A 26,066-nucleotide genomic window follows, 5' to 3' on the forward strand; every position below is an offset into this window, starting at 1 on the left:
GATTAGGGCTGCAACTATCCATTTATTTATCCATTTATTTTGGCGATTATTTTATCGATTACTTTTTTTAATTCATTGAATATCAAGAAGCATGTTTAAGGTTTTTTGTAAGTATAATTGACTACAACGATTAGCATGATTAACTACTTAAGGCCTCCCAGTCCCAGCAAGCACAGTCAGGACCCGGACGAATCAGTGACGTCTCGATTGGGGCTAGATCCAGTCAAACCAAGACTAGTCAGATCTGGCCCAGAATATCACCTGATCTAAACCAAAATTATTCCTGACCACGAGAAAGGACGTCCTGGATGAATCAGAGATAGTCCAATGGAGGCCAGATCAAGTCAAATCATAACTAGTCAGATCTGGCCCAGAATATAACCTTATTTCAACTAACATAAATCCCACAGACAGAATATTTTGCCACTGAAAACTAGTCGAAGATAATGAAATAGTTGCAATATTTGTCAAATCACCTATTTTTCAATCCTGGTCTGTTATTATTGAAAATTGCATCTGGTGTCTGCATAGGTGCAGTGGCATAGCCTACCTTCACTTTTCCCGTGGGTTACTTTCGTATCAAAAGGGGCCTGAATATATATCTGAATATGTAACTACCCTAACGTATTGCTGGCTTACTAACAACATACATGCATGCATGCACACTGATCAACATGTTTTGTGCACTGAACACGTGTGTGCTGCTATAATAATAAATAAAATAGCTAAACCAAATGATATTAGTTTTAATTAAGAACGTGTACCATTAAAGCCAGGATTATGGCTTTAATTTTACATGTTCTTAATCGGGGTTCATAGCAGGAGTAAAATTACAACTCGCGGGCCGTGAGTCCGGGAGGAAAATGCGATCCTCTCTTCTATTCCCACAGCTTGGCCAGTGGCCACCAAGGCTACGTTAAATCCCTGCAGTTCAGTCAGTCAGGGGAAAAAAATCTACTGGTAGCACAGAGTAACCTAAACAAGTGTGCTCCTCGGAGCGCAGATCCCCGCTAGGCCGGGTTGCCAAGACTAGGGTCCTCAAAATTTGGATGACAGTCATAGCCAATTGGAATGAAATCTGCTAACTGAGCGATACATTTTCATCACATGACTCCGATCCAGAGAATGTGTGTGACTTTTGAACAATATTTGAAAGGAGGACTGGCAAAAAGAGTATTTGGAAGAAAACGTGAAATGGGGAAAATCTAGCCTGGCACAAATGACTCTTAGCATTGCTTTGAATTTGATCATTGTTACCTTTTTCTTGACTTTTTATGCCATGTAGCACTTTGAGATTTGTGTCAAATGTAAAGTGCATTACAAATGAAATATATTATTATTATTATTACGGGGCCAGAGCTCAGCTCTGGACCTGTTTTAAGATTGGCAGTATTCTGTTTCTGCCACTTTTCGCAGTTCTGGCTGAACCGTGCTGTTGCTTTTTACGAAACTCGGCCATATGGTAGATGGTCATGAAAAACGATCAAGAAATAATTCTCACAATCTTTCGTCAAAAGGTGGCGCTATAGCAAAATGCCAACTTTGAACAGGTACAACTCATGCCCTGTTTGACCTACAGCCATGAAACTTCAATATACATATGCGTCTACTCATGATCAACAACTTTCACACTCTGACTTTTGACCTCTGACCTTTAGATCTCCCACCATTTTGAATTGAAAAAAATATATAAAAAATCTCCTGGGATTTTTGAGTAATCTGCACGAAACGTTTTACACATGAACTTTGGACCTATGCCGACAAACAAGCAGCAAAGATTTTCCATAAGTGAAAAAATGAAGCTTTAATGAGCCAATGAATATTGCAGTTTTATGACAATTATTCATCTGCCCCTAACACATACATGCAGACTCACATTTATTTGAAACTTTGCGGTAATGTTGAGGGTCATTCCAAATATCACTGAAACCAATCTTACTCCAATTGGTCAAAGGGGGGCGCTATAGCGATTTTTTTTAAATGCAAACTTTAAACAGGCAAAAGTCATGCCTCGTTTGGCCGACAGCCATTAAACCTGCTTACACATGTGCCTTGACTCATGAGGAACACATGTATCACGTTGACCAGTAAGCTCCGCCCTTAGATTGTCCGCAATTTTGAGCAGTTTGAAAAACACTTAAACCCAGGATTTTCAGCTATTTGCGTGAAACTGTATCATCTGTGTGATCTCCTTTTTCACAGGTTTTTGTCTGTTGGTCCAATGGCTTCTCCCTTAAGTGAGTGCCTCACGACCGCAAGGTTGCCGGTTCAAGCCTCACTTGATGCAGACTCATTTAAGTTGAATTGCAAAAAACATGACTGTATCAATGAATACATGTGCAAACGGTAAAGATAACATGAAATGCTTATTTGAGAGTATGTTTTTTCAATGTATGACGTACTTCATTGTGAAGATAGACGATCTACAATCTCACAACTTTTCAGATAGCAACGTTTTGTGAGCTTGTAGATCGGCTGCTTTCACTGGTTTCGGTTTCGAGGAGACATACAATTTCTCTATTGGTAAATGGTTTGTGAACGAGTGATCTTAGTGTTAGTGTGAATTCTTTTTCCAATGGTTCTGGTCTGTTGGTCCAATGGCGTCTCGCTTCAGCATCAGCCTCTGGATCCAAGGTCGCCAGTTCAAGCCTCAACTCTTGCTGGCTACTTCTCAATTGTATCGCACAAAACATGACTGTATCAATTAATGCATGCGCAACTGTTAAAGGTAACATGAAATGCTTCTTGGAGAGAGTATTTTTTGCAATATATGACAAAATTGTGAAAATAGCCGATCTACAATCTCACAACTTTTCAGATAGCAACGTGTTTCTGAGCTTGTAGATCGGCTGCTGTTTTATCTCTTTTTTCACAGGTATCGTCTGTTGGTCCAATGGCTTCTCCCTTAAGTGAGTGCCTTATGACTGCAAGGTTGCCGGTTCAAGCCTCACTTGATGCAGACTTAATTAAGTTGAATTGCAAAAAACATTAATGTATCAATGAATACATGTGCAAAGGGTAAAGATAACATGAAATGCTTATTTGAGAGGGTATGTTTTTGCAATGTATGACGTACTTCATTCTGAAAATAGCCGATCTACAATCTCAAAACTTTTCAGATAGCAACGTGTTTCTGAGCTTGTAGATCAGCTACTTTCACCAGTTTCAGCCAGGGGCTTGGTTCATGACAGAAGGCAAAAATGTATGATCTTCAACAGACAACTTCAGCCTGGACGAAGCTGTAGCACTACAGGTCGTGTCTCAGCCTGTGAGTCCGAAGGTCGAGCGTTCGATTCCTGTCAATAGCAATAGGTTGAGGTGTCCATGTGTGAGGTTCTTAACCTGGGATTGCCCCCCTGGCGTCCTATGTATGTCCACCTCAGCTGGGTCGAGCTTAAAAGTAATTACACCTGTTGGAATCATTTGCTTTGTCTCAATTTCAATCTATTCCGTTTCCATGTCTTATTGTGCTATTATTGCACTTTGCTTTTTGTCTGTCTGTCTGTCTCTCTGTCTCTGTGTCTCTCACTCTGTGTCTCTGTGTCTCTGTGTCTCTGTCTCTGTGTCTCTGTGTCTCTCTGTCTCTGTGTCTCTCTGTCTCTGTGTCTCTCTGTCTCTCTGTCTCTCTGTCTCTGTGTCTCTGTGTCTCTCTGTCTCTGTGTCTCTCTGTCTGTCTGTCTCTCACTCTGTGTCTCACTCTGTCTGTCTGTCTGTCTGTCTGTCTGTCTGTCTGTCTGTCTGTCTGTCTGTCTGTCTGTCTGTGTCTCACTCTGTCTGTCTGTCTGTCTGTCTGTCTGTCTCTCACTCTGTGTCTCACTCTGTCTGTCTGTCTGTCTGTCTGTCTGTCTGTCTGTCTGTCTGTCTGTCTGTCTGTGTCTCACTCTGTCTGTCTGTCTGTCTGTCTGTCTCTCACTCTGTCTGTCTGTCTGTCTGTCTGTCTGTCTGTCTGTCTGTCTGTCTGTCTGTCTGTCTGTCTGTCTGTCTCTCACTCTGTGTCTCTCTGTCTCACTCTGTGTCTCTGTCTGTCTCTCACTCTGTGTCTCTGTCTGTCTCTCTGTCTCTCACTCTGTGTCTCTGTCTGTCTGTCTGTCTGTCTGTCTGTCTGTCTGTCTGTCTGTCTGTCTCTCACTCTGTCTCTGTGTCTCTCTGTCTCTCTCTGTCTGTGTCTCTGTCTCTCTCTGTCTGTGTCTCTGTCTGTCTCTCACTCTGTGTCTCTGTCTGTCTCTCACTCTGTGTCTCTGTCTGTCTGTCTGTCTCTCACTCTGTGTCTCTGTCTGTCTGTGTCTCTGTCTGTCTGTCTCTCACTCTGTGTCTCTGTCTGTCTGTGTCTCTGTCTGTCTGTCTCTCACTCTGTGTCTCTGTCTGTCTGTGTCTCTGTCTGTCTGTCTCTCACTCTGTGTCTCTGTCTGTCTGTGTCTCTGTGTCTGTCTGTCTGTCTCTCACTCTGTGTCCCTGTCTGTCAGTGTCTCTGTCTGTCTCTCACTCTGTGTCTCTGTCTGTCTCTCACTCTGTGTCTCTGTCTGTCTGTGTCTCTGTCTGTCTGTCTCTCACTCTGTGTCTCTGTCTGTCTGTGTCTCTGTCTGTCTGTCTCTCACTCTGTGTCTCTGTCTGTCTGTGTCTCTGTCTGTCTGTCTCTCACTCTGTGTCTCTGTCTGTCTGTCTCTCACTCTGTGTCTCTGTCTGTCTGTGTCTCTGTCTGTCTCTCACTCTGTGTCTCTGTCTGTCTGTGTCTCTGTCTGTCTCTCACTCTGTGTCTCTGTCTGTCTGTGTCTCTGTCTGTCTCTCACTCTGTGTCTCTGTCTGTCTGTGTCTCTGTCTGTCTCTCACTCTGTGTCTCTGTCTGTCTGTGTCTCTGTCTGTCAATTCAATTCAATTTTCAATTCAAATATGCTTTATTGGCATGACAAGCATTCTTATATTGCCAAAGCATTACATACATTATGATACAAAATAATAATACATATTCAGAATCATAACAAATAATACGAACAAGACAAACATAAGCAAAATTACATTAGTCTATTAATTGTAGTAGACTTATAGTGTTCACCCATTGTCCCTCATTTTGTGACAGGCTGCTACATATTTTGCTGCCAACCTTGAACATTCGGCTTTCTCACCTAATAAGTAGGGGATTGCCTGGATAGAGTCAAACTGTATCTTTGTTTTTGTTATTTTTGTGAATTTAGGATAGTAATCTTCTCTTATGTGTTTATATTTGTCACATGCAGTCAAGAAGTGGAGCTCTGTCTCCACCACTCCTTGACCACAGTGAGAGCACAGCCTGTCCTCTCTGGGCAGCCAGGTTTGTCTATATCGGCCTTTCTCGATGGCTAGGCTGTGCTCACTGAGTCTGTACATTGTTAAGGTTTTTCTCACTTTGTTATCAGTCACCATGCTCAAATATTCTGCCACGGTGTATTGTCTGTTTAGGGCCAGATAGCAATTAAGTTTACTTTGGGTCTTTGTTGTTTCGATCCAATAGTTCTCGTATTTTTGTTTCTGTTGATTAATAATTTGGTTGGGTCGGATTTGTTGGGGAGTGATGTCACTGTCCGGAGGCTGGTTATTGTTAGGATTGTCTATAGGGGCTGATGTTGGTTTGTTCAGCATCAGGACCATCTGACTGAGGGGACTCTTCTCTATGTTCATCTCTTGGCTTTTGAGGGCTTTATAATGATAGGATTTGGGGTCGCTAATTTTTAGGTGTTTCCAAAATTTTATGGCTCTTTTTTCAATGTTGATGATTAGAGGGTATTGGCCTAATTCTGCTCTGCATGCATTGTTAGGAGTCTTCCTCTGGACCCGGAGGATTCTCTTACAAAACTCTGCATGCAGGATTTCAATTGGATGTTTTTCCCATTTTTCAAAATCGGGTTTTGTGAGAGGACCCCAAACTTCACTGCCATATAGTGCAATAGGTTCAATCACTGATTTGAATATTTTGAGCCAGGTCCTAATTGGGATGTCAACATGTGTTGACCTTTTGATGGCGTAGAAAGCTCTCCTTGCCTTCTCTTTCAGTTCATTAATAGCCAAGTTGAAATTTCCAGTGGAACTGATCTTCAGCCCTAGGTATGTATAATTGTTTGATTGTTGGATTTTTGTTGTTCCTAAGGTGAAGTTGTACTTTTTTCCATGACTTGTGGACCTTTTTTGGAATATGACTACTTTAGTTTTTTCAGGGTTAATTGCCAGGGCCCAGGTCTGACAGAATGTTTCGAGCAGAGCCAGGTTCTGCTGTAGACCCTCTTCTGTTGGTGACAGCAGAACCAGGTCATCTGCGTAAAGGAGGAATCTGATTTCAGAGTCATGTAGAGTGAAGCCAGGAGCAGTAGATTGTTCTAATAACTTGGCCAATTCATTAACATAAATGTTGAAGAGGGTTGGAGAGATTGGGTTGCCCTGGGTCACTCCACGCCCTTGAGTGAAGTATGTTGTTTGTTTGTTTCCAATTTTTATTGCACATTTAGTGTTTGTATACATTGATTTAATTATTTCATATGTTTTCCCCCCCACACCACTTTCCAATAATTTATAAAATAATCCCTCATGCCAAATTGAATCGAATGCTTTTTTAAAGTCAACAAAGCAGGCATAGATTTTCTTCTTGTTTTGGTTTACCTGTTTGTCAATTAGGGTGTGGAGGGTGAAAATATGGTCCGATGTCCTACAATTTGGTAAGAATCCAATTTGTGCTTTACTTAAGACATTGTGCTTCATAAGGAAGTCTATGAGCCTTGTGTTTAAAATACTACAAAACACCTTCCCCAGATTACTGTTCACACAAATGCCTCTGTAGTTGTTAGGGTCTAATTTATCTCCACTTTTGAAAATGGGCGTGATGAGTCCTTTGTTCCAGATGTCAGGGAAGTGTCCGACACTCAGAATCAAGTTGAACAGTTTTACTATAGCCAATCTTAATTTGGTGTCTGTGTTTTTTAGCATTTCATTTAAAATTCTATCAGCTCCACAGGCCTTTTTAGGCTGCAGAGTCTGAAGCTTTTCATTCAATTCTTTTTCAGTAATTTGGTAGTCTAATGGGTTTTGATATTGTTTAATCGCTGATTCTAATGTAAGCATGTTTTCATTTATTTTAGTTTGCTCTGGGTTCATTGTTATTTTACTATATAATTTGTTGAAATGGTCCTTCCATACCTCTCCATCTTGGATCGGTATCTCTTCATGGTGTTTTTTATGTAATGCTTTCCAATTGTCCCAGAAGTGGTTTGAATTTAGTGATTCTTCAATGGTTTCTAATTGTTTTTGAGTAAACTGTGCTCTCTTGCTTCTGAGTGTGGTTTTGTATTCTTTCAATGCTTCCCAATAACCAGGACGCAAGTCTTGGTTGTTTGGTTGTCTGTGTTTCTCATTTGATAATTCTCTGAGTTTTTTCCTCATGTTTTTGCATTCCAAATCAAACCATTTTTCTGTTTGTATATTTTTAGATTTGGATCTAGATGTCTTCAAATTGGACATAGATGCCAGTTGGTCAAATATTTGATTTATATTTTGTACCGCCAGATTAATGCCGTGATTATTTTGAGGGTAAATTTGAACAAGGTAATTGTCTATGAGTGATTGAATTTTAGGATCTCTAATTGCTTTACCATACTCATCTGTGCTGTTTTGGACCCATCTGTATTGTTTGGTGATATTGTACAGCTTACTGGGTTTAGTTTTTGTGTTAGATGTTTCTGCCTTTTTTAGATACACAGTAATTTGGCTGTGATCTGACAGAGGTGTTAATGGCTTGACTGTGAAGGCCCTGAGAGAGAATGGGTCCAAATCTGTGATCACATAGTCAACAGTGCTGCAGCCAAGAGATGAACCGTAGGTGTACTGCCCCAGAGAGTCCCCTCTCATTCTACCATTAACAATGTACAGACCCAGACTTTGACAGAGATCTATGAGGCATTTTCCGTTTGTGTTGACCTGTGTATCAAAACTTGTTCTTGGGTAGTCAACTATATTTCTTGGGTAGTGGTGACCAAATATGTGCCTATTACCCATGTCTCTTGTAAAGTCAGGCATGCAGCCTGTTCTTGCATTTAGGTCTCCACAGATCAACACCTTCCCCTGGGCCTGGAAGTGGTTGATTTCATTGTGGAGACATGGGAAGATCTCCTCATTGAAGTATGGAGACTCAGAGGGAGGGATGTATAGGGCACATAGGTAGGTATCTTGGTTGGAGTCAGTGATCTCCTTCTTGATTTTAAGCCAAATATGAGAAGTTTCTTTTTTTATTTGTGAAATGTAGGTGTCCAAATCCGATTTATACCAGATGATGATACCCCCTGAGTCTCTACCCTTGTTAGTTGTGGGATTTTTTATAGAAGAAACAATAATTTCACGGTAGCCTGAGGGGCAATGGGTGACTGCATCTGATCTACACCAGGTTTCTTCAAGAATGATTATGTCCATATTTTTCATGTGTTGTTGGAATTCCGGGGTTCTACTTTTTAAACCAAACAAAGATGAACTCAGACCCTGGATATTCCACATGGAGATAGTTAGTGACTTCATGTTAATGTAACTAGAACTAATGCAACTGAATCAATGGTACAGATCTTTTCCGTTTCCAACAAGATAAACAAATAATAACATTTTCAGTATGTCAAATTTCAATTCTGAATGTTTTCAATGTGCTAATGACAATTTAACAAAAGTATAAACTTGAGGTATACGGTATATAAACATATTGCCCGCAAACACATACATACATTACCTATATACACATAACTATATATACTGTACATACAGTATACCTTCATACACATGTACATATGCCTTAGGCCTATACAGATATACATACCTACCACATACATACCTACATACATACATACATACATACAAATAGACACACACACACACACACACACACACACACACACACACACACACACACACACACACACACACACACACACACACACACACACACACACACACACACACACACACACAATAGTGTGTGTGTGTGTGTGTGTCCCCCCCCCCCTTCTTTTTTTTTTTTTTTTTTTTTTACTTAGCTGGTGAGTTTAGCTGCTATGAGGCTGAGAAGTTGTCTTATCTCCCCGAGGTCAGTGCTGCTGCTGCTGCTGCTGCTGTCAGTGCCTTTAAGTGCTGCAGCGTAGCTCTGCTGCTGTGGTCTTGTGCTCTGGGTGAGTGGTGCTGGTAGGGTAGTGTCCAGTCTCTGTTGGCTGGGTCCAGAATCAAGGTGTTGCAGTGCAGGTCTAGGCTGGAGGTGGGGATGCTGTGCTGTGGGTCTCTTCGGTGGTGGAGGAGGGTAGGGTCTGCTGGCATGGCCTCCATAGGGTGGTGGAGGAGGTCTGCTGGCATGGCCTCCAAAAGGTCCTCTGCTGTTCTTGTGAGGGCTGCTGCTGTGGCTGCGATCGAGGGCCACGTCTTTCAGGTTTTTTGCAAATACCCTGACCATTTCCTTGTGAAGGTGGACGTCTGTCTCTGTGTCTCTGTGTCTCTCACTCTGTGTCTCTGTCTGTCTGTGTCTCTGTGTCTCTGTCTGTCTCTCACTCTGTGTCTCTGTCTGTCTGTGTCTCTGTGTCTGTCTGTCTCTCACTCTGTGTCTCTGTCTGTCTGTGTCTCTGTGTCTGTCTGTCTCTCACTCTGTGTCTGTCTGTCTGTCTGTGTCTCTGTGTCTGTCTGTCTCTCACTCTGTGTCTCTGTCTGTCTGTGTCTCTGTCTGTCTCTCACTGTCTCTGTGTCTGTCTGTCTCTCACTCTGTGTCTCTGTCTGTCTGTGTCTCTGTGTCTGACTCTGTGTCTGTCTGTCTCTCACTCTGTGTCTCTGTGTCTGTCTGTCTCTCACTCTGTGTCTCTGTCTCTCACTCTGTGTCTCTCACTCTGTGTCTCTGTCTGTCTCTCACTCTGTGTCTCTGTCTGTCTGTGTCTCTGTCTGTCTGTCTCTCACTCTGTGTCTCTGTCTGTCTGTGTCTCTGTCTGTCTGTCTCTCACTCTGTGTCTCTGTCTGTCTGTGTCTATGTCTGTCTCTCACTCTGTGTCTCTGTCTGTCTGTGTCTCTCTCTGTCTCTCACTCTGTGTCTCTGTCTGTCTGTGTCTCTCTCTGTCTCTCACTCTGTGTCTCTGTCTGTCTGTGTCTCTGTCTGTCTCTCACTCTGTGTCTCTGTCTGTCTCTCACTCTGTGTCTCTGTCTGTCTGTGTCTCTGTCTGTGTCTCTGTCTGTCTGTGTCTCTGTCTGTCTCTCACTCTGTGTCTCTGTCTGTCTCTCACTCTGTGTCTCTGTCTGTCTGTGTCTCTGTCTGTGTCTCTGTCTGTCTGTGTCTCTGTCTGTCTCTCACTCTGTGTCTCTGTCTGTCTCTCACTCTGTCTCTGTGTCTCTGTGTCTCTCACTCTGTGTCTCTGTCTGTCTGTGTCTCTGTCTGTCTCTCACTCTGTGTCTGTGTCTCTGTGTCTGTCTGTCTCTCACTCTGTGTCTGTCTGTGTCTCTGTGTCTGTCTGTGTCTCTGTGTCTGTCTGTGTCTCTGTCTGTCTGTCTGTCTGTCTGTCTGTCTGTCTGTCTGTCTGTCTGTCTGTCTGTCTGCCTGCCTGCCTGCCTGCCTGCCTGCCTGCCTGCCTGCCTGCCTGCCTGCCTGCCTGCCTGCCTGCCTGCCTGCCTGCTTGCCTGCTTTTCTCTCAAGTTGAGTGTTCTATGCTTCTATGGCTTATTCTGCAAATTACTTATAGTTTCTTTTTTCTTTTTTCTCTCTGCAAAACCTGGCCCCGTGTTATCGCTGCTTGCAGCTATATTTGTATTTGAGATTGAAGCCAGCACATTAAAACTATTTATGACACAAAAAATAAGAAAGCTGCAAGAACTGTCTTTATGTGTTCACTCTTTAATGTTTTCTGTTAGTAAATCCCCCTGGCTCTGATGTTGTTATAGGCTCTATAGTTGTTATATAGTAGTAGCTCACAACTTCAATACGATTTCAATACGATACGCACTTTTTTATTATGAAAATATGTATAAAGCAAATAATATATATAAAAAAGCAAATGCAAACAAATAATTCTGTTTTTGCATTATTCAGACATGCAAACTTGTAGCTTTTCAGCTACAATAGCCGTTTTGAATCCAAATAGGGCAATAGTGTGACACATGACCCGAAAAAAAACAACATGTTGTCACCCTTTTCACCTCGGCTGTTTGCATGCCTGATTATTATTATTGTAAAAAAAAAAAAAAAAAAAATTAAAACGATATTTTCCCCCCCCAAAACGATACATATCGTCACGAAAACGTATCGCGGGACGATACAGCACACCCCTAGTTTCATCAATACCGTCCATTGTGAATTTCCTACAGAATCGGCCACAGACGGGATTAAAACACTTATTTATTGGAAAAATATGGATTATTACATTGCACTACTACGCCGTAGAATGAGTTGACATTTGGGGCAATGAGGTAAGCACCCTTTTTTTGCATTTGTACATGTTTGGAGACCGTACAGGCTAGGAGTTGAAACTCCAGTTGGCCATGGGGAATGTTCCCTATACGACTCTCATAGAATAAAATACATCAGTCGTATTCTACGGCAAGCGCTAAAGTAAGGACACATCACAGACTCCCTTTTAGTCCAAACAAATAAATTCAGGTAAATGACGCATATTGCAGATTATTTAGACGTAGATCTAATAACAGTAATCAACCTAGCAATCAACTTAAAAAGTCAGTCCACAGGGATAGAAAGGCACATCAAACAATGGCACAAAATTACCCTAAACAGATACAACAACAATAATAACGGTGAAACATACAGCAAACATAAAGCACAACTTACCGTTGTTCAATGACGCACACAGGAAAAGGAATGGATGGTAGAAAGGAGTATAATAACAGAAAGGGTCCGTCGCAGTTAACAAACTCCTCTGGGCACCATGAAAAAGCTCGTCCCCGCAGCTCAGCGTTGTGATTGACAGGTGCGTCCGCGCTCCCGTTCCGTGCCTGAGGGTGCGCTCATGCACGCGCTTTGGGAGCGTGCCTGATGGTGATCTTGGTAGTCTTGGACTTTGTCTTTATAACACCTGTATTAAGTTAAACATTATTATAAAACAGAATGAGAGTGAGCGAGCGTGCTGAGCTCGAGGGGGGATGTTTATTTGAGAGGAATACAGAGAGAGAGAGTGCGCGAGCGAGCTGTTTGTATGTGAGCAGCCTGTCTGAAATGTTGCCAGATTTTGCGGGAGGAATAAGCAACAGATCTATGAAAACAAGCCCAACAAAAGCAACATTATAGGCCTCAAGCACTTTAAACCTATACAAATACATTGCATATTTGAAAATAGCCGATCTACAAGCTTGAAATCTTGAAAAAAAGTTAAAATTGTGGAATATTTTCCAAATCCACACAAATCGTGTATGGGGGTCTACCGGTCTATGGCACAACATATTTTCAGAAGGGGGGTATGTGTTGTTTAAACCACTGGTTTACACAACATTAAGAAACAAGGCCAAATAAGCAACAAAACAACCCAGACAGCACAGCGACGTAGCGCCGATGTAGTGCCTATGCCTACATCCCTCTGTAGCATTGTAGGGGCTATGTCGCGTGGGGACCGTTTGCTCACTGGGAAGACGTCTCCGCGACGTCGCTGGCCGCTTTTGCGGCAACATCGCGGCTCTCTCTGTGCGATCTTAATCCCGACGGTTGGACGCTTATCCTCCCTTCACCCTCTCTTCTTCCTCCCCTCATTCTCTCCTTGTCCTCCCATTATCCTCTCTTCTAAAGCTGTCCATTCTACACTTGCATCCTCCCTTCACCCTCTCTTCCTCCCCTCATTCTCCCCCTGTCCTCCCATTATCCTCTCTTCTAACTCTGTCCATTCTACACTTGCAAACATTGTTGTAATATGGTTGTTTCCCCAAAATCCCCAAATTAACACCATGTCATTTATTCTAAACACAGTCCTTACCTGCTGAACCTGGTAATGGAAGCCTTTATAATGTATATGTTCCATTAAAAATGCAGCCATAACAAAATCATATTAAAGCAACAGTAGGCTACCTTTCAAGCAATTAATAGAAAACAGGTACAATTACATTTTAAATTTAATACTAACTAAATAAATAGATAAATACAACTCAGTAAATAGACACATATACAACTCATGGGTGTGGGAATAAAAAAATGCAGGCTTAACTAAATTCAGCTTCAATAAAATAAATTGGAATCTCACTCTCATTTTCTAAAGGCTACATTCAGTCTATTGACTGACCAACCATAATATCCTCGTCAAGTATTATATTCACACATAACACATCTTCAACTACACCCACCTCTGCCCTTTTAACTTTTTACTCACTAAGTAAAAGTTTAAGTTAAGTTAAACTTAGTTTAAACTTACTGTTGTGGAAATCCAATATTTCCTCGGTGAGAGAATGAAGCGTTAACACTGATAGGGTTTCAGTACATTTATTAAATACAACAGATGAAAAATAAATACAATGTTGAAAGCTGAAGGTGGAGACATGGGGAATACCTTCTCTGACAGAATGCAGTGTCAATACATTCTGTAAAACAGTCATTAGAGAAGAAAGCATATAAGGAAGAAGGCATCTGGAATGGACTTCACATATCACACTATTTCACCTTCAATTAATGTTTTGGTGACAACATTGCTGTTGTGGTATAATATATAACTAAACTGAGGCAGTTTGTGAATGTCATTGTGGCTTCTTTTTTTTTGTTCTGCAAAAAATGAAAACATCAAATTCAACACCTAACTTTTTTTGTGATGACTAAGAGTTTCCAACAACAACACATTAGTATTGAAGAGCAACGATCAGATGTATATAATTGTCACTGCACCTGCAGACTTGGAACCATCTGTTCCCAAACCCCCTGGGAGATTTTCCTTAACACATTCTTCCAAAGCACTGTCACCTATCCTAAGACAGCCCACTAACACCATATCCCTGGACACCTACTAGTGATGAGCGGGTCGACCCGTAACCCGCGGGACCCGCGGGTCAACCCGCGGCGCGGGTAGGTCGAGTCAGGATTTCAGAGAAAATTATGCGGGCTGAGGGTGAGCGGGTCAGCCGCTCTCCATGAAAAAAAAAAAAAAAAAAACTATTTTGACCAACATGCTTGTTTATTCAGCCCATGACAATGTTGTGCTACTGTAGACATATAAAGGGACTTTGGGTACTTAAAAGAGCGCTATATAGTATATATATATATTCCCACCGCGGGTCGCGGGGCGGGTTGAGCCATAGATTTATATATGGGTTCGCGGGGCGGGTTGAGGCGGGTCGCGTTCCGTCGCGGGTTGGGGCGGGGCGGGTCATGAAAAAACCCGACCCGCACATCACTAACACCTACACAATCCCCGTATTCCTCCTCAGCACCCGCAGTAGATCTTTGTTCTGCCACTGTATATTATCATAATATGTGTTACACTCTCATCAACTTTCCAACAAATATCTGTTCAAGGATTGTGTGTGTGTGTGTGTGTGTGTGTGTGTGTGTGTGTGTGTGTGTGTGTGTGTGTGTGTGTGTGTGTGTGTGTGTGTGTGTGTGTGTGTGTGTGTGTGTGTGTGTGTGTGTGTGTGCACTGATAACCTGCATTGTGAGGAGTGTGTTCTTGTGATGACCTTTTGCAGCAACAGAATCAATTTGACATGCAATACCTATCAATACCTGAGGAACCAAAAGTTAAAGAATAACAAAGTTAGAATTACAAGTCAAACAAGGACAAAAGAGTTTGTAATCATTCTGAGGGCTAATTTATTTCGTGTCACAAAACGGTGTCAATCAATACAAATGACGTAATATGGCAATTGTGTGTGTGTGTGTGTGTGTGTGTGTGTGTGTGTGTGTGTGTGTGTGTGTGTGTGTGTGTGTGTGTGTGTGTGTGTGTGTGTGTGTGTGTGTGTGTGTGTGTGTGTGTGTGTGTGTGTTCAGCGCCTCCTAGTGGCGAGACGATCACAAGCCAGACGTAGCCACTCCTGGATGACTTTCTCGGTGTCTGCCTCGTTGGTCATCACGCTGTTGTTCTGCATGGCTGATACTGTAAGTGCGATATACAAGCCATGTGTTAATCGGTAAAAGGGGATATTTCAGGAGGACGTGAAGATGTGGTGTGATTAATAAGATAAGGAGAAGATTATAATACTTTATTAACTAATTAATCCATATGTGTCGTGTTCCATACTCCCATTTGATGAACGGATTCAGTCGGCATCAGGAGGTAGGTTTGTAACTAACTGTGCTCAATTTATTTGTAAAATGTCCTAAGTGTCATACCTACTACTAGGCTACTGAATTACAGGGATGCACCCCCAAGAAGCCCAATTTTCAGCGTTGTGAAACTATATTTGATTTCTTTATGATTAACTTTGATTATTTTTAGCACACTAGTAGAAAGGCTTATGCACAATTGAGTGAGCCCAGAATATTTTGTGTAGGATTTTGTTCATGTCAACTTAACCTGACAGGTAATGCATCAGTACAGGCACATAAAAAAATAATTTCCCCCATAATATAATATGAGAAGTGAAACTTTCAGATATTCTTGAAAATGTATACCAGCTGTGGCCAATGGCCTATCAATCGGTCTAATTAGTTAGGTAGCCAATCATAGCCTTACATGGAAGACCTTCTATAGACCTTAGCTATTAGATATTGTAGAACTTAATGCTTAATTGAGAACAGCAGGAGGATGAAAATCGCCAAAAAGCACCACAAAGTTTGGCATACAGTATAGTTGCAACTGCAAGTGTTATTCTATGTTGTGCGTCCATGGGAAAAGTAAAGTAGTATATTTTGTTATGTTGCATCATTGACCTATACAGACAATATTTAAGTTGGGCTGATTTCTATGTTTGAAAATATATTTAGATTGAGTTGTTAGCTTGAAGTAATTTGTTAAAAAGTGGCCCAGACCAATTATTGAGTGGAGTGAATTGAATTGAAAGGAAAGAACATTTTTCAGATGGTTGACATTTCTGTATTATAAATCCTCTTTGGATTAGTCTTATGTATTATTCTAATATTTTGAGATACTGGATTTTTTATACCTCAATCAATGTTTGACATTTTTCACTTTGAGCAATGCATCTAGAATTCATCACTATTCCAAGGGGGAAAAATGGAACATTTCCATATTCAAATGTTTTGATATGCACCTGTATGTGTAAGACTTTGATTGTATTTGTAGGCAGTGCTACTTACACACTATCAAGTCTTTAACCCTGGTTTGTCTGACTCCTCTCTTCTCTCCCCTGCCACACCAGTTCAACTGAACTGCAAGCTGGGGAGCAAACACTTTGGTGCAGATTCTCCACACAGTCTTCTTCAATGTTTGCCCCCCACCCAGTGACAACTTTGACACCTGTAAACATTGAAAATGAGGTAAGATATAACATAATCACATGGTAATTTGCATTAGAGTTGCTTTTATGTATTTATTTAGTTTCCACATGCTTCTGTACTTCCAAGAGCTCTACAGAGCTCACAAAACTACTGTAATTGCCCTTACATTCAGCAGAAGTGCTGCAGATAATATCCTGTTTAAGGCAATTCATGTTTTTGAAGCCAAAAAGGTAAAACGGAATGGCATCCATGAGAAAGATGAGGAGATGAGCTATTGTTCTAATTACCAGTATATTTTTTGTTTCTGTGTTTTTCAGCTTCTCCTCCAGTGTGTCAAGGTCTTCCATTGACAGGAGGGGAAGTTGAGTATCGTCTGTATCATCCTCCGAAGGTAAGTGGAGCCTCCTTCCCCTTAAAAGGACTTTCTCCAGGTTGTGCACCACAGCTGTTAAGTGCTGGAGTTGGAGCTGCATCTCTCCAAGTGTTTCCATCATGGTTCTCTCAACAGCTGTTTGAATGGGTGAGCAATAATTGGTTATTTGGTCAAATGGTAACATGAAATTACAAAAATGTTAGGTTGAGAACTTTTGAAAACCTACATGTGCATTGAGCAGGAACCAACCGCCCAGTTGGCCAAACCCTGGCTCTTGAAGATGCTAAAACAAGAATTTGCAATTTGTATATTAATACCATATACCAGAAATCTTGTCCATAACTGCTTTAAAAACACATTAAAAAAAGCTTAATAGATCAGAGCTGATGATTGTGAATGATGATTTTCTGCCATAAACCTTTTAAAAACATCAGCCTGGGCTCCAGCTTCAAGTCAGAGTTTTGGTAGAAGGTTAATTTGTACAAGAGAAGAGAACAAGAGAACTACTGAGTTCTTAACACACTCACCGCCAAAGGGGAGAATTCTCCCCTTTTCAGTCAATGGTCTTTACCGCCAAAGGGGAGAATTTTTTTATTCTGTTTTTGAATTCCATTCAATGTTAAAAAATCACACCCTGTGTGAAGTGGGCGGTGTCTTGCTAGCTAATCACAATACTGAATGGAGTCAACCAATCATGTACAAAAGATAAATACATTTATTGAAACACTCTTTATGATGGACGAAACCATAACTTGAAAAAAACAAATTTTGGTTTTTTTCAAGTTATGCTTTCTTATATAGGGCTATGCACATGTGTCATGTGACACTGGCCAATCACAGTCCTGAATAGACTGTGATTGGCCAATCACAGCGCAGGATAATTCTACTAATTTCCTGGGCCCAGATCACAGCGCAGGAAAATGTACATTTTTCCAAATCTCACTTATAGGGGCGGTTTCACCGCCCAAAAATAAACAGACAAATAATTCACATTGTTTCTATAAAAAAAATATTAAAAACCCTAGCAGTGGGTGATTTTATTATGAAAAAACTTTAGCGGTGAATGTGTTAAAGGACCAAGGCGTTCATCTGTAATGTTTATTGCACTGATTACGATTCACGGTGTACGTGACATTACTACAGATCATTTTCCAAAACCATTGGCTTCTGTTCATTTCAATATGATATGAAAATCAACTGGCTGAGACTTGCTTGAGGTACTGTAGTTAATCAACTGGCTAAATATTGCACGATAATGTGTTGCCATGCACTGATTCGGATCAAACTCTGATCGATTTATGCACAAATGTGTCCCACAATATTACCATTGAGATTTGTATCATTTGACAAAACGCAAAGCAAATAAACTTCATTTCATTCCACTCCACACAGCTGATTCAAATGAATGATCAATGGCTCTTGACACTTGCTCTTAGCTGTTGTCTTACAGGGATATTTCACTGTCAAAATGCATTCAAACTATGTTAGATTCATCAGAAACATCCATCCTTGGTTCTGGTGACTGATAGTCCTTTTAATACGTCAGGAGACAGTGTTTTTTCAATCACTTTTTTCATTTATTTTTAAAAATGTTTTTGGAAAATGATTTAAAAAAAATAAGTGACAGAAAAAAGACGGCCCCTCACGTATTAGGAGGGCAGGATGCGTCACCAGAACCAAGGGTGGGTATTTTTGATGAATGTACAGTAACATGTTAAAAATGGAGTTTGAAGTTATAATGGGTTTGTTGTGGCTGCTGTGACCGGTGTTGCCAGATTTTGCAAGAGAAACAAGCGGCCAGGTCTATGAAAACAAGCCCAAAAGAAGCTACTAGGCTGAGTTTTACCACTTTACATTGGCTATTTGAAAATAGCAGATCTACAAGCTCACAGCGACACGGTGCAAAGTTGTAGATCTGGTATTTTCCAAAAATAGAGAATAAAGTTAAATATTTTGAACATTTTTACACAAATATTGCATGGGGGTCCCTGACACAATTTTCAGATGGAGGTCTGTGGACAATTACATTAATTTGGGGGTATTTGACATGAAAAAAATGTGGAACCACTGGTTTAAACATTAGGAAGCAAGTCCAAATAAGCAACTACACTTAAGAAACAAGCCCTAAAAGAAACACAACCCGCAACTACCAATATTTACAATATGCTTTTAATAAGCAGACATGGCAACAGTGGACGTGACACCTGAATCTCTGCAAGGGGATTAAATGGTGCTTGTTAAGTGATTTGAATCAGCTGTGTGGAGGAAGATCTTGTAGGGGAAGTAGGCAGTAGGCATAAAAAAATCTATACTTACTTTGATGGGGATCTTGGACTGTACTTTGGCCTGTCAATGCATAAAAATGTATTACACAATCATAACTTCATTTATGCTATATTTGGATAATGTAGTCTATTTGGGGCAGTTTGCCTGTGTGTAAACATAGAAGGCTCTTGTTGTGTTAGTGTGGTGTGTCCTCATCAAGTTTGTGAATATGGTTACAAGACAGTCAACTTCCTTTTGTAAAATGCTAAATAATCATTCTTACGTTGGCAGGTTGGATTCCGAGTCAAAGCCATGAGACGCTCTGTGGGTGGACTTGCATTCAAAGCCACCTGCCTCTCTCGGGGTGGAGCTGTTGAGACAATGGTTTGTATCATTTGACAAAAGAACTGTGAAAACAAACTTAATTTCGGCTATATAGACCCCTTAACAGACAACGTCACACTGGTTGCAAGCGTCATACTGGTTGCAAATGAAACCCATTCTATCAGGTCTCGCTAGGACGCGCCTCACTAGCCAACACACACCCCAAAACAACAGGTTGATAATTGATTGCATGAAACAATCACCTGTGCATCCAGTCTCAATGTTAGTAAACAAATAATTGGTCTATATAAAAACTAGACTTACTTTGATGGGGATCTTCGACTGTTCTCTGGCCTGTCAATGCACAAATGTATTACACAATCATAACTTGATTTATGCTATATTTGGATAATATGGTCCTATTTGGGGCAGTTTGCTTGTGTAAACACAGAAGGTTCTTGTTGCGTTAGTGTGGTGTGTCCTCATTAAGTTTGTGAATATGGTTACAAGGCAGTCAACTTCCTTTTGTAAAATGCTAAATAATCAGTCTCTTACGTTGGTAGGTTGGATTGCGAGTCAAAGCCATGAGCCGCTCTGGGGGTGGACATGGATTCAAAGCCACCTGCCTCTCTCGGGGTGGACCTGTTGAGACAATGGTATGTATCATTTGACAAAAAAAACACAGTGAAAACAACTTAATTTCGGCTATATATATAAAAACTAGACTTACTTTGATTGGGATCTAGGACTGTACTCTGGCCTGTAGATGCACAAATGTATTACAATCATAACTTGATTAATGCTATATTTGGATAATGTGGTCCTATTTGGGGCAGTTTGCCTGTGTGTAAATACAGAAGGCTCTTGTTATGTTAGTGTGGTGTGTCCTCATTAAGTTTGTTGATATGGTTACAAGGCAGTCAACTTCCTTTTGTGAAATGCTAAATAATCAGTCTCTTACGTTGGTAGGTTGGATTGCGAGTCAAAGCCATGAGCCGCTCTGGGGGTGGACATGGATTCAAAGCCACCTGCCTCTCTCGGGGTGGACCTGTTGAGACAATGGTATGTATCATTTGACAAAAACCCCACAGTGTTAACTGCCTTATAATATGGTTATAAGGCAGTTAACTTCCTTTTGTAAAATGTTAAATAAATCACTCTTACGTTGGCAGCTTGGCCGAGTCAAATCCGTGAGCCAATCTGGGGTCGGACTTGGATTCAAAGCCACCTGCCTCTCTCTTTGTGGACCTGTTGAGACAATGGTTTGTATCATTTGACACATCGTACATCTTCACACATAATGATTTTGTTATAATCTACATACTGTATGAATAATGTTGTCTTACTTATGTCTGTTTCATCTTGTGTGAATAGGGACTGACTCTGATCAAACACACTTTGATCCGGCTGGTCTTCATGGGGTGGCACTGGACCTGTGCACATATGATTAAGGTGACTATCATTTGAGACAACTCAAAACTTATTAATGCAAGTATTTGGACTTAGAGTTTCTTTGTTGATTCAGGCCTGTCAATGCACATACAGTATGTGTCACACGATACTGCTATAACTGATCTATATCATAACGTAATTTCTGCTGCATATGGATAATGTGGTCTTGGGATGGTTTGCCAAGTGTAAATGGAAGGTTCTCGTGGTGTGTGAATTCAGTACCAGTTTAATGACATTGGAGAGTCATTAAGGGAAAATATTGTGTTTATGAATGATATATGTGGCTGACAGCTGTGAAATAATAGTTTGTAACATGCAAAATAATAATTCTCTTACTTTGCCAGGCTGGAATCTGACTCATCTGACTCTCTCGGGGTGGACCTGTGGATACATGTTTTGTATTAGACACATGGTACAACTTCTTCACACATAACCTTTTATTTGAACCCATTCGGACCTGAGGCCGATTCTAATAACGCCTTCTAAATCCTGACCTAAGTTTTCAGAAAAACTATGTTGCTATATACTTTACATGGCAACAATAACACCACCCCAAAAGGGGTTCCCGTCGGATCAAACACAGTTGTATCTGTCTGGTCTTCATGGGGTGGCTTGGACCTGTGCACATGGGATGCCGTGTTGCCACGTAATTCCACGTACATGAATAATTACACGACATGAATAATGTGGTCTTACTTCGAAGTGTGTGGTGTGTCAATAAGGATGGACTTGGCTCCTCAAACGAATTCGGATCTGTTAACACACAAATGTGTCACACAACAATGCCATAAGAGATTAGTATCATTTGACATAAAAGGCACATTGAAAACAAAACTCCATTTCTGCTACATATGTTTAATGCGGTGAATGTGATCTTACTTTGGTAGGGTCCACATTGTGTCAGGTCAAGAAGTGTCCTTGGACCTGTGAACGAGCACATGGTATGTATTATTTCACACAACATGTAATTTCTTCATACATGAGGATTTGTACTTTGGGTTTCTCTGGGCACGTAATTTAGTAATCAGGCCATGCAAACAGCCCCGAGGTGAAAAAGGTGACAACATGTTGTTTTCTTTCGGGTCAGGTGTCACACAATTGCCCTATTTGGGTTCAAAAAGGTGACTGTAGCTGAAAAGTGACACTTTTGCATGTCTGAAATGTAAGTTTTATATTTCTGTGAAATATGAATGTGGTCTTACTACAATGCTATAAGAGATAGTATCATTTGACTTAAAAGGCACATTGAAAACAACTCCAACTCCATTTCTGCTACATCTGTATAATGTGGACTTACGTTGATGGGGTTCTATGGATGTACTCTGTCCTGTCAGTGCACAAGATATGGCATAGTATTGCTATAACAGATCTGCATTTGAAATGACCGTTGCAGTCTGCACAAAATTGACTTTTATGTGAATAATGTGATCTTACTTTGGTAGGGTCCACATTTTGTCTGGTGAAGAGGTGGCCTTGGACCTGTGAACAGGCACATGTTATGTGTCTTTAAAGGGTATGCATCATTTCACACAGCATGTTATTTCTTCATACATGAGGATTTGTACTTAGGGTTTCTCTGTGTTGACATTGGCCTGCCAATGCACTGATTGATATAATTTTAAATTCCAATACCTCCATCAAAATTTGCATTTGTCTGCACTGCCAACCACGTTAAGATAAAAACAAATACAATTGAAATATAAGTTTAAAGTTTTGGAACATTCAGAAAATGTCATTATGTGTCCAGTTATTTTTTAAATCCACAAACCGTTAGACTAAAGTCTCATGCCCTCTATTTGGATAATGTGGTCTTACTCTGGTGGGTTAACTAGTCAGAGAAATGGATGTGCAGTCCTCATAAGTAGTCACATTTATAACTGCATCAACATTTTATGAAGGTCATTAATACTTCATTAGGCTGAAGGCGTCATGGCCAAAACATCAGAACAAGATTTCTTTGACTAGTTATGTACAGTGATGGATGTGATTCTGACCATGTCAGTATTATGGTCGGTATGATATTGACATAATACTGACAATGTCGGTATCATGTCAGCATCATGGTCAGTAGTATCATGTCAGTTCATAGTACTTGCTATTTGACCTTACTTTGGTGGGTTGACATGGTCATTGAAACCGCCTGCCTCTGTTGTTGTAAACTTGAATCTGTGAATGGACATAAAAGACATGTTATTAAACAAATTGTTACTCTTGGGGGTTAAAAAGCACAGATTGGTGCAGTCTCTGAAATTGATGTTAAATGCCATGCAATAATTAATGTTTAAAATTGATGCTTTAATAAAATGTGTAATTGTTTTTTTTTTACACTAGAGTGAACTTAAACCTACAAGTGCTGGGGATTACAAGAGGCCTTCCCTTCCTGGTCATCTCAGGCCGGAATCTGGGACCTAAGGTGAGGAAAAGAATACTAAATGGCCGCACAAATTTCACTGATATGGCTTGATGGAACAGTTAACAGCAAAATGTTTGCAATAGGTGCAATGCATTTGCCCCTTTTTGACATTCTAGACGTGCAGGTGAATATGATGAAGTTTCCTCCACTGAGTCCATTTTCCCCCTTTTTTCCAGGACACTTCTGAAGGCATTATTAGTTTATTATTATTATGAGTTTTGACTGACATAATTATGTCTGGATAACGACTATACTGAAAAGAAGTGTTTCACTACCAAACTGAGAACACTGGCCATCTACTAAACCCATGTCAATTTCCATAAAAGGCCCATGTAATCGCTTGAGGTTAAAATGTAAGTGACATCACGTACCCTTAGAGATGGCATTTGGTTTTGGAAGGGGTGGAGGGGGTGGAGGTGGTGCCAAAGATGGCAAGCGAGGAGTTTTCTTCTTTTTGATGGGCTGCGAGTTCTCCTCATCACTGCCACCATCGGTCTCTTCCATTGCACGCCAACCTGGCTTTCTTTTTGCTCTACAAGAACAATAACATGAAGGTTGGTTCCCTTGAACTATAGAGGTGTTAGAAGATATGTATAGTAGCTGTTTTGTTTGTTACTAGAGAGATGCTGTTCAGTACAAATTTATAACGTACCGAGGTTTTTTTAGACCCTCTTTATCCGAATTTAATTCGGATGTGTCGCAGTCACTGGAATCTTTCCATTTTCTTATGACGTTATCCAGTACAACTGAAAGAAATGACAAAAGATTAACCTTTTTTGTGTTACTTATTACATGTTGATGATTGAGAGCTATTCAGCTGCCATTTTAACACCAAGAGTCAATTCTTAAGATTAATGACGGTGATGTTCCGTTCATCAGTTCTCATAATGAGTTTGTTGATTGAATGTTTTTTGATTGCCTGCATGTTTCTTTTTGTATTTTCAGATTACCTGAACTGTAAAGGACACGTATCACATGTCTTCTCCATCCTCTATCTGGCTGTGGGGTCTCCCTGGTTTTGACGCTTCTGATCAGCTCTTTTCGGCTTTGGTATGGGGGCCACCATGCTGAGTCCCCATCAATCCACTCTTTGGCCACTGGACCAGTTGACCCTTCGTTGACGAACTGTACCAACAGGTACATTGTGTATCTGGAGGGAACCAATTTTTAAAAACCTGTATATTGCCCCAGAATTTAACTCCAAATGTCTATCAACAATTTGCTTGGATTTGCGCTTCAGGGTCCAATAGGATGGTCCGGTTAGCCTGGTATCCAGCCTGCTTCGCTACGTTCGGCTGACTTTTTTTTCTCTCTTCGCTTCTCAGTCTGGAAAGCCTCCTATCTCCAAGGGAGGCGGGACATGCCAAAAGCTTCGAAACCTAACGTGGCTTCTGATTGGTCTGTGGTGCGGGGCGGGACCAAAAAAACAGTGTGATCGTTGTGATTCGTCATTCGTTTGAACAACATCCAATCAGCAACGACGTTGCCCAACGTAACATACGACGTTGCCCAACGTAACATATGTAGTTCCAGTGTAGTTCTGCAAAACCTTCCAATGGGAGGCTTTCCAGACTGAGAAGCGAAGAGAGAAAAAAAAGTCAGCCGAACGTAGCGAAGCAGGCTGGATACCAGGCTATGGTCCGGTAGGGATATTGCAATTGTATGCCATACTAATGGAAACAGTTAAACAGAAATACACAGCTGATAACTTCTTCTTAAAGAAACTGCTAGGATTTTATGCTATAGTCTTATGTAAGGAAGACCTAACACTGAATTGAACATAACTACTCACCTGATGGGTTCAACTGCAAATGGATGACCTAAAAATAACAAGATGGAATTAGGTGGGCTTTTTCATTATTATGCATAGTTTATTTTCTTTTATCAACATGCATTACAAATGGAATGTATTTTTTCTTACTCTTAATGGTAAATAATATACTGAGCAGATTTCAATGAATATGCATGTAACAAAGTAAAATGAAAACATTTTTAATCAACATATATACATATAATATTAAATGGTGTGTGTATATAGTGTCACTGGATGACACTCTGCGGATTGATTATTACAGTGTCTCAAACTCTAAAGTATTTGTATGGATACAAATAAATACAAATACTTATAGTTTAGTGTGGATAATAAGATGTGCAAAGCTTGTCCTATGTGTTCCATCATATGAACTGCAGTTTGCTTCCCTTCCCAATACGTTCCTTGCTCCAGTTTGCCTCTAGATGGCGCTTGCCTGAAATAGTTCCCTAAATAGGTTTACAGGAAACGTCCCAGTACCTAACTTCCTGATCTTGACGATCTTAGTGCGCAGTGGCTCTGCTGTGAGACGTCGTCTAACATAACTTTGTCATGGTGAGTTAACTTAAGGCTATATCAAATAGAATGAACAGAATTTGATTGGTTGTGTCTATTTTAAATAAAATTGCATTGTGTTTGCAGTAGCATTAGAGCCTAGCCGACACATGATGACAAACGTTTTTTGGAGAAGATGGTGAAAATGCAGACTGGACGATGGGATTATTCTTTCAGTTCTTTGGTCATTTGCAAAATGAAATCGTGGACAATTTCGGAGGAATAATCCATCTCGATATAGTGGATCTCATTACAGACCTCAACCTCAGTGAAACCGGTGTTCTGGACAAATCGTCAAACTCTTCACTGGTTCAACATTACCATCTTGAGTGAGTAATTTGATTTCTGAAGTAACCAATAGTATGAAACAGTTTTTACTTTGGCTAAAAGAAATGCCACATTATTTATCATGCATACCTATCGCGTACATGTATGCGACATAATGGTTATAATATAGCTATTCAGTTTAACCCCTGTACATAATCTAATGATAGGAAAATAATTTATTTCGTGCTGGTCAAGGCCCTTTTACTGT

The 26,066-nt window shown here is 40.6% G+C and overlaps 1 protein-coding gene across 1 annotated transcript; it reads right to left on the minus strand.

Annotated features, from left to right (window-relative positions):
• Positions 1-14,925: 14,925 nt before the first annotated feature.
• On the minus strand, positions 14,926-23,670 carry LOC308081964 (uncharacterized protein; the record flags this gene model as incomplete). Its single annotated transcript, XM_080423578.1, has 13 exons — positions 14,926-15,035; positions 19,626-19,655; positions 19,857-19,943; positions 20,263-20,349; positions 20,466-20,549; positions 20,648-20,734; positions 21,090-21,134; positions 21,450-21,506; positions 21,633-21,677; positions 22,188-22,232; positions 22,863-22,919; positions 23,102-23,161; positions 23,538-23,670. The coding sequence occupies 13 exons, from the start codon at positions 23,668-23,670 to the stop codon at positions 14,926-14,928; spliced, it is 927 nt and encodes a 308-aa protein (XP_080279704.1).
• Between the last annotated feature and the right edge of the window lie 2,396 nt (positions 23,671-26,066).

This window comes from Gymnoscopelus braueri, assembly GCF_963280865.1.
Source record: "Gymnoscopelus braueri genome assembly, chromosome: 3".
In the NCBI taxonomy this organism is placed as follows: domain Eukaryota; kingdom Metazoa; phylum Chordata; class Actinopteri; order Myctophiformes; family Myctophidae; genus Gymnoscopelus; species Gymnoscopelus braueri.